General features: G+C 36.0%; 1 protein-coding gene across 1 annotated transcript; it reads left to right on the plus strand.

Annotated features, from left to right (window-relative positions):
- The first annotated feature begins 4596 nt into the window (after positions 1-4596).
- Positions 4597-8760, plus strand: LOC107608960 (phosphatidylinositol/phosphatidylcholine transfer protein SFH3). The gene is made up of 15 exons (XM_088493336.1): positions 4597-4889; positions 4976-5130; positions 5381-5630; positions 5711-5810; positions 5908-6174; positions 6256-6333; positions 6440-6541; positions 6823-6872; positions 7037-7136; positions 7235-7327; positions 7433-7543; positions 7678-7768; positions 7862-8196; positions 8302-8388; positions 8491-8760. Exons 2-15 carry the CDS (start codon positions 5085-5087, stop codon positions 8506-8508), a joined length of 1728 nt encoding a protein of 575 aa, XP_088349462.1. The 5' UTR covers positions 4597-4889; positions 4976-5084; the 3' UTR covers positions 8509-8760.
- The last annotated feature ends 878 nt before the right edge of the window (positions 8761-9638 follow it).

Genomic DNA, 9638 nt, shown 5'->3' on the forward strand with positions numbered 1-9638 from the left:
GATCATGACATGATCTGCTGCATCAAGCGGCATCTGTTGAAGACGACTTCTGATTCACTTCAGCCTTATGTTGTACTTCGTTGTCCCTACATGTCCGGGTGGAACATCCCTAAGTAGCTCTTCGCACCATTGCCATATATCTCTCTGGTAAAACTTGCTCTATGACCTTAGAGTACCACTAATAGGCTCGCCATCAATGGGTAACCCTAACTGCATAGCCACATCCTCTAGTGTTATGGTACACTCACCCCACGAGAGATGAAATGTGTGCGTCTCGGGTCGCCATCGTTTAACAAATGCACTTATCAGCGGATTGTCATACTCAAAACTGTTAGGATTTAGTTGAATTAGTCCCACATTGTTTAGGATAGCAAATGGAGTGGGTGGCCTAGGCTATAAATATGAGGCTAAGTCCTCCATTTGTTTTTGCACCAGTCAAAAACACTTTAAGCTTGTATATGATTTTTCTTTTCCTCTGTACTCTTTGATTAGAGAGTGTTGTGAGGTGTAGTTAGATATTTGCTTTGAGAGAGTGTGGGTGTACTGGGGTGCCGGTGTTAGAGAGAAAGAAGTCTATGTGTTGTAACAATTTTCACATAGTGATATTCTCTGGTTGTCATTTGACAACGGCCGTGGTTTTTTCTCCGGTAATCGGAGTTTCCACGTTAAATTCTTGTGCTGTGATTGTGTCTATTTTATTTCTCTGTCAAAGGTGTTTTCTCAAGGGGGAATGGTGTCTTATTCCCAACAAGTGGTATCAGAGCTTCGGTTCGATGGGATTAAATTTTGTCCTGTGGCTTGAGGTTGATCTTTGGTTGCTGTTGTTGTTGTTGGAAGGCAGTGTGACACTGTGAGAGTGCAGTTTGGAAAGGTTCTGGCTAAGGAAAGACTTGGTATTTAAGTGTGTCCATTGTGACCCACCTCTCTTTCCTGGGGACCCTTCCTAGTGCACAGTTGAGTTATACTATTCCAGTATACGGTTACAACAATGTCAGGATATTCAAGTGCTGTGAAGCTTGAAATAGAGAAATTTGATGGAAGAATAAATTTTGGCTTGTGGCAAATACAAGTCAAGGATGTGTTGATACAATCAGGTTTGCACAAGGCGTTGAAGGAGATCTCTGGTTGCTCTCTCTATGAGAGAAGATGATGTTCTCTAGAAGATAAGAAGTATCCTCATGGTATTACCGCACTGTCATGGATAAGGATAAGTTGTGACAATCGGGTCCACAATTGCACACGGGCATTGGTTGGCGTTGAGATGCAAGGTGTGTGGCGGAGTTAGGTCGATGGCTAAAGAACTTCCAGGAAAAGCCAATTTGGAAGTTGCACCATGAATTTTCAGCAAGGTTTCGATCTGTACCAAGGCGAAATGCTTGGAGTGGTCTAATTCCAAGTGAGTATACTTTCATGGTGGAGTATGATAATTCTCTGAACTATGATTGTCGGTATAGACAATGGCAGCAGCAAAGCATTGTCGGTGTTGACAATGGAAGCTGAAGATGTGTGACTATTTCAATCAAGGTGGAGATTGTTAGGATTTGGTTGAATTAGTCCCACATTGCTTAGGATAGCAAATGGAGTGGGTGGCCTAGGCTATAAATATGAGGCTAAGTTCTCCATTTGTTTTTGCACCAGTCAGAAACACTTTAAGCTTGTAACTGATTTTTCTTTTCCTCTGTACTCTTTGATTAGAGAGTGTTGTGAGGTGTAGTTAGATATTTGCTTTGAGAGAGTGTGGGTGTACTGGGGTGCCGGTGTTAGAGAGAAAGAAGTCTATGTGTTGTAACAATTTTCACATAGTGATATTCTCTGGTTGTCATTTGACAACGGCCGTGGTTTTTTCTCCGGTAATCGGAGTTTCCACGTTAAATTCTTGTGTTGTGATTGTGTCTATTTTATTTCTCTGTCAAAGGTGTTTTCTCAAGGGGGAATGGTGTCTTATTCCCAACAAAAACGCCTTATTAATGACGAATAATAAAATACTGCTCGTCGTAAATATGGTTCAAGTCTTTGCCGCCTGAGATCCATGCTTGGATCCACCGGCTCCGACGTGAAAACATCAACAAGTGTGCCATGCGGTGTCAGAACACGTGCGGACTGCAACATCGAAACCGAAATACCACACTTAAGTTTACACTAACAAATATTAAATAATGATAGAGACTAATAACAAAATTAACCACACATGACACTAACCTTATGAATCAAATGCGTGGCAATATGCATTTTGTCTAACCGATTAAGATTTTCTTCCACGTTCATACCACTACCATCGCCCATGTTACACTTTTATATTTAAACCACAATACAAAAATATTAGTCAAAATTCACTTCTTTTTTTCCCCTCTTTTCCAAGGTTTACAATTCTTAACCCTCTCTTCCACTATTTTTCAATGCATGAAGCACTTGGTCTCCTACCCGCGTCTGCCCTTTATATACACACCAATTCATCAACCCTAACCTTACCACCCCATGCACCCAACGCATGCATGTACAGGGACTGACGCTCTGAAAACTTGCAGCCTTCAACAAAGACCCATACCATTTCGTTGCTGCCGCCATTGTTGTGGCCATTTCGTGGGCGCCGCTATGGAAATGATCCATTTTGCGTGTGTTAGCCACGCCTTGGCTCAATTTGTGGTCGCCTCAGCTGCAATGCCCATTTTGTTGCTGCTGCCACTGACATGTCCCATCTCGTGGATGCCATAGTTGAGTTGGACTTTCACGCAGATTTGTCAGTCAATCTCTCTATTTTGTGGGCGGCTCTTCGGAATTGTTAGACAAATTCATTTCATGGATAATTTGCATGATATGAGACTGCGTATTCTTAAAATTATTTTCATGCATGCATAATTGTGGAATTAATGATTTTTTTATTTATTTTAATAAAAAAGCCCGGTTGATTGCCCTGATCGGGTTGCTTGATTGCAAGTGTTTCAAAACAAAATTAAGATTGAGAAGAACCCTTATTCCAATCCCACTCACACACACGCTACTACTACTAACATGGTTCTATTCCTCACTGAGGATTCTTGATCCAAGGCCTCGGCTGCATTTGAATTGAGTATTTGAGTTGATCATAGATCGATTTTCTTCCTATGTTATGTTTTTGTCCTGGTGGGGCCCAAATCAAGTCGTTAAAGAGAGTGGGTCCATGATAGTATCTGTGTTAGTGTGTTTATGGTTCTGGATCCTCTGCAACCCACCATCTCATGCATCACTAATTAATCATTTAGTACGGTCCAATACAAAATTTCAAATCGTTGAATAATTAAAATTAACTAATTAATAGATTTTGTTTGAAATCAATTTGGATTGGTTGATTGGTCAACTTATTCGTTCGTTTAAGCAAGTATTGGAGGTTAGAATTCTGTCTTGTGCATGCTGCAACTCATTAGTCAGCAGCAGATTTTGAATAGAGTTCAGATTTACAATAAATTAGTGCTTAACCTAAAAAATATCGTGATTAACCAAAAAAAAAAATTTTGTTTGAAAGTAGTAGGAGTTTAACTACCTTGTAAGTAGATTTTATTTTTAATTTGAATTGCATTGGATTCAAATTATTTAGTTGACAATAGAATAAAGAAAAGATGACGGTAATAGCTCTGTGGAGAAAGTATATACAGAATAATGGTTGGGATGGATGAAAACAATGAATGAATATACGAGAATAATATGAGGATCGCGTGGAAGGAGGCATGGGCCCATGATGGAGGGATGGGCTTCAATGCATTTTAAGAAAGAAAGAAAGAAGCACATGGTTGGTACTTGGTAGTCAGTTGAAGAGTGAAGCACCACCGTACACGTGTCATGACTTCCCCAAAAGAGCAGAGCATCCTACCTGATTCTTTTGTTTGAACCTGTTATGGAAATGGAATGGGTTTGATTTGAATGTTAGGCTTGTTATCAAGCTAACCAGCTTAGGCCCAAGTGGGTAGTGACATTCATATAAGTTAACTTCTACATCTTTGTCAAGACCACAAAACAAAAAAAAGAAATACTTCTACATCTTTGTGTGTGTTTTGTTTTGTTGTGCCTTTTATTTATTTTTCCACTAAACTAAAATCATGTGAAACACCCACTTCAAGAACTTATTCTAATTCCACCATATAGCCATTGAAAATGTGATGTATGCGTTGTGTTCTGCGTGCATTATTGCCTGAATGATGGATCCCACACGATTAAGACAGACCTTATTGCATCTCACTCCACCTCTTAAAAGTTAGTACGTTTTTGTGTGTTTTCAACAGTTCTCTTTGGAATTATTCGGACACATTTGGAACCTTCTTTTAGTGAGAAGAATAATAATTATGACTAATATGATTTGCTTAATTTATTAATATAATGATAAATGCTCCAAAATTTCAACAAAAATTTTGTTTTTAGCATTTTCTAATTAAAATTACATTATTTGGACAAGTTATACTCTAAGATTTTAGCTGGCTAAAAAAACCTATACGTGCTTAGCATAAATGTGCAATGCAATGCAATGGAAAGTATAGTAATTAATTAATGATGATGATATGATGAGTTGGTCATTGTTTAAGAAAGAACTGAGTGCCATGCATCTCGCTCGCCAATGCCAACGCCAACGCCAACTCCTTCTAAAACAGTTTTGCCTTTGTTCAAACTAACTAATTAATTTTGTTATTACACTCATGACTTCGTCAATATTTATAGTATATCAGATGAAATCAAGAGTCAAACACACGTTAAATGATATCAATCAATAAATATAATTATAAGTCTAAAATTGTCTTGTGTGTGGTTCAACCAACCTGGCTCCCCGTTTTGGCCAACTATCCTTTCAGATTTGTTCGGATGATCATGATCTTAAATTTGTGTTTTTCTCTTCATTTGCAACTCCTACATTCTGGTAGGGAAAGGTATCTATCTCCTATCATTCTATCTTCTTCTTCTTCCTCCTCATCTTTGTTGTGTTTCTGAAAACATGTGATTCATGGCTATGCAGGTGCACGCGAGGGCTCACATATTGTGGGGGCATTTGATAGTTGTTGTGCCTTAGGGGCTCTCATCCGTGTTAAGCTTATCAATTATCATATTTTCATAGAACCCAAATCATGAGCAACACTATAGTATGCCCTTCTGATCAATCAATCAAACATGGTGAGTCTAAATTACATTTCTTGCATTTCCATAACAACAATGTTCGTGCCTTGATCATTAATAGATTTATTTACATAATGGAATTTCTGGTCTGTAGATCCATATATTATATCATAGGCATATGAAGATCTTTAATTAGCTTGTGAATTTCTTTCTTTCAAGTTTCAATAAATGAATCCTGTCTTTGATTAAGAAACACAATAAAAAAATAATTTCAAATTGTTTTTTGTTTCCCTTGTTGCATTCATAGGTCCAGAAAGTGAGTATTCTGATGAAGAAAGGAAGAAAAAGCTTGGTTCCGTGAAGAAGTTGGCAATTAGTGCCTCAAAAAACTATAGGAATTCCTTGAAGAAGGGACGGCGACACAGCAGGGTGATGTCGGTCTCTATCGAGGATGAACTTGATGCAGAAGAGATGAAGGCGGTCGACGCCTTTCGCCAAGTACTTGTTTTGGAAGAGCTCTTGCCCTCAATGCATGATGATCATCACACAATGCTAAGGTAGCTACATGGTTTCTTGTTCTTCAAGTTATTTATTTTTTTTAGTGAACTACTTATAATTTTCTTGCATGATGATTCAGATTCTTGAGAGCAAGAAAGTTTGATGTGGAGAAAACAAAACAGATGTGGGCAGATATGCTTAAATGGAGGAAGGAATTTGGAGCAGACACTATCATGGAGGTATTCTTATATATGCAAAGAAATTAAAATATCTTTCTACTATATGTAATTTATTTGTGTATACTTTTCTAAACAAAAACATTTTTATGTTGCTAAGAACTTTGAATTCAAAGAAATAGATGATGTTCTGAAATACTACCCACAAGGGCATCATGGAGTTGATAAGGATGGAAGACCTGTTTACATTGAAAGATTGGGTCAAGTTGATTCTACAAAATTGTTGCAAGTAACAACTATCGACCGTTATCTTAAGTACCATGTAAAAGAGTTTGAGAGGACCTTCAGAATTAAAATGCCAGCGTGCTCTATTGCTGCAAAAAAGCACATTGACCAAAGCACAACAATTTTGGATGTGCAAGGAGTGGTATGTATAATAGTAATTGCTACATATGTTCTGCTCTTCTGAACAAGTTTCATACAATAGCTAACTAGCATGCTTCCTCAGGGACTCAAAAGTCTGAACAAAGCTGCAAGGGATCTCATTCAGCGTCTTCAGAAGATTGATGGTGACAATTATCCTGAGGTATTGCTTCATTTACGTAGACATGTTATTTGTTTTATATTCCCTTAGCTTAAATAAATAGCCTTCTAAAATTTTCCTCTAACTAAATGTTTCTTTTCACATATAGTCCCTGAACCGTATGTTCATCATCAATGCTGGACCAGGATTTAGGCTCCTGTGGAATACCGTTAAGACATTCCTTGACCCCAAGACCACCTCAAAAATCCATGTAAATATTTTTAATATATTTAATTTATACTAAAATTGATTTTTATAACATCCTCGCTATCAGAATACCATACTTGAGTCATGATATTGCTGATGGCAACGATATTACGGTGACTTACCTGTATAACTACTATATATATGTATATAATTATATAAGTGAATATACGTAATACTTTTGCTATTAGTGATACCATGACTTAAACATTGTCTTCTTATAGTAAAGATGTTACAATTTTAGCTAAGCTCATGGAAACTCAAACATGTTTATGATGCATTGTTCAGGTGCTAGGTAACAAATACCAGAGCAAATTGCTTGAAATCATTGATGCCAGGTTAACCCTTTTTTCTTTTCTTGTTTTTTCATTTATCATTTCATCCCATATTCATTTCTACAGAAAACAAGCTAAAGGCAATCTCTGTCACATATTTTAGAATTTAGAAGTACTAACTCACTTCCATGAATAACACACGATTGTTTTTCTGTTGTATTTGCCAGTGAACTTCCAGAGTTCTTGGGTGGCACTTGTACTTGTGCTGATAAAGGTGGTTGCATGCGTTCTGACAAGGGACCATGGAATGATCCAATGATCTTGCAGGTATAGTTCACTGCTAAAAGATCAATTTCTTTACTCATATTTCATTACAAAAGGGGCTGGGGAAAAAACAATAAAAACTGTTCCTTTCAATGACTTAGATGGTACAAAATGGCAAGGGCAGATACAATACAAGAACCTTATCTGGGATCAATGAGAAACCACTTTCAGAAAATGCGGTAACACAAGAGCAGGTACTGAAAATAATTTGTTCTGAAAATTCTATGTATTTATTTCATTTGTGAGAACCGTTTTTATTACTTTGAACTCTTTGTGTTTTCGCCAAAACAATCTTAAAGGGATTCAAAGAATCTATCTTAAAGGGATGCCAAGAAGCTGTTCTTGTAGCTCCTACTGAACACGCTGCATACTCAAAAATAGTGGAATCTGAATACACTGCTTTTCCAGAAGTAAGTTTCCTATGCTTATATCAGTAATTGCTTCCGTGATCCTATCGGAAAGTAAAAGGACACTGTAGAATACATGATAGAATGGAAAATAAATTTCTATCATATTAATTAATTTCACTCTATATATATGACAGGCCTTAAAGCAATACAGTGTGTATAAGTATGAAGACCTTGATCCATCTTTGAAGAAGTTAGTAGACACTAATAAATATACACTTTCCACAGGTATTCATTCTTGATAATATAATCAGCAATTTTTTGTCATTAACAAGCAAGCTACACAGATTATGCATTGTTTTTTTTCTCCTTCTTAAACAGCTGAGAAAACTAAACTTACTAGTCAGTTAGTTGGTGGATTAATGGCCATTTTCATGAGTTTTATAACAATGGTCCGCTTCACGAGGAACATGCCAAGGAAAATCACAGAAGCAGCCCTATATGGTGGCGCAGTATACTATGATGGTGCTATGATGAGAGCCCCCAAAGTCTCAATTAACGATCACATGACCATGATGAAGCGCATGGCTGAACTAGAAGAAAAAATGAATGCTCTCAGCATAAGGCCAATCATGTCACCTGAAAAGGAGGAACTACTAAACAGTGCTGTAAGCAGAGTTAGTACTTTGGAACAAGATTTAGCTGCAACCAAAAAGGTGCTTATAGTCTTCCCTTTATGGTTTATACTACTTGAATTGAAATGACATGTTTAGTTAGATGGATAGCTTCATGTGCTTTACTTCCTTTGTTGCTGGGTTTAGGCACTTGATGAAGCCCTTGCTAAACAAATTGAGCTCCAATCCGAAATAGACAAGAAAAGGAAGAAGAAAAATAAGTTGAAGAAGTTGGTACGTCTTATTATATGCTTTAATTTATATAAACGTATAAAGTCCTCTCTATTTTAGTGCTTTCACTTACACATACACATCTTTTGGGTTTTTTGCTTTCAGTTTTGCTACCGTGAGTGAGGTGATGCCTTTTCTCTGAGAGCTCCAGAGCTTTAAAGTTAGAGGCTTCGTTACGTCATAGGATGTCTTCTTTGATCAGTTTACTCCTTTACCAATATTTTCTCTTGAGCTTTATACATTACCTGACCAGCTCAAATGTCTGTACATTATGAAGTGTGCCTATTCCTTGACAGTTGTGTATGTGTTGTATAAAAATAATAATATAAATATAAATATAAACAAAATGTCCAATTTTTAGGTGAAAAAGAAAAAAGATTAGTTTTGTTTGCTTTCCAAGTTATTGTGGGAAAAGATCAAAACAAATAACGTGTAAGTTAATATATAATAAGCGGAAAATTTTTTATAGAGTAACAAAACAGGATTTCACAGTAAGACTAGACTGCATAGCTTCATAGGTTAGTATAAACAACTTTTTTTAGATGTACATTGTGTATTCATTCAAGTAAGATTCAAGTGGATAAGGAAAAGTACAGGCAAACAACTCTTTCCGTAAGCTATGAAGTGCCGACATTTTATTGAATTATTGTGTGTGTCGGATACATTTTGGATATGATATTCATCGATATTCGTCCGATATTACGGTGTTTAATCGTGTCTTAATAATTTTTTTTTTCAGACACACCTAGACACACCTAAATATCATCACGTGTCGACGTGTCGACGTATCCAACCTTATTGTTAACATATATTCTTAAAATAAATTTAGATATAGTATATATTATTATTTATTAAAACAAAATATTTTAAATACTTGATATAATTAAAATAAGATATTAAAAATAATTTAAAAATTTAATTTATATTTTAATATCAATAAAATATCAAAATATCGTTACGATTTATCTAAAAAATACTTTATATTTTATATGTATGCGTGTCCTCGTGTCATGTAAGATTTTAAAATTCACGTGTCGACGTGTCCCGTGTCCATGTTAGTGTCTATGCATCATAGCCTACAAGCTAACATAAGCCAACTCTATTATAATTTAAATTTTATAAATAATAAAAATTTAAAATTTAAAATTTAAAATTCAAAAAAGATTCTTTCTACATTTATCCTAATCACATTTATAATACACAATAATAACAATTCATAAAAAACCTAATCTCTTTCCATTCACTTGGAAACA

Source organism: Arachis ipaensis, chromosome B7 (genome assembly GCF_059453495.1).
Source record: "Arachis ipaensis isolate K30076 ecotype BB chromosome B7, ASM5945349v1, whole genome shotgun sequence".
Lineage (NCBI taxonomy): Eukaryota > Viridiplantae > Streptophyta > Magnoliopsida > Fabales > Fabaceae > Arachis > Arachis ipaensis.

Excerpts from the sequence above, each read along its gene's own strand:
- LOC107608960 (XM_088493336.1), top strand. The coding sequence starts at position 5,085 with ATGAGCAACACTATAGTATGCCCTTCTGATCAATCAATCAAACATG. Across the intron at positions 7,328-7,432 it reads ATGCGGTAACACAAGAGCAG|GGATTCAAAGAATCTATCTT; the intron begins GTACTGAAAATA and ends ACAATCTTAAAG. Across the intron at positions 7,544-7,677 it reads AATACACTGCTTTTCCAGAA|GCCTTAAAGCAATACAGTGT; the intron begins GTAAGTTTCCTA and ends TATATATGACAG.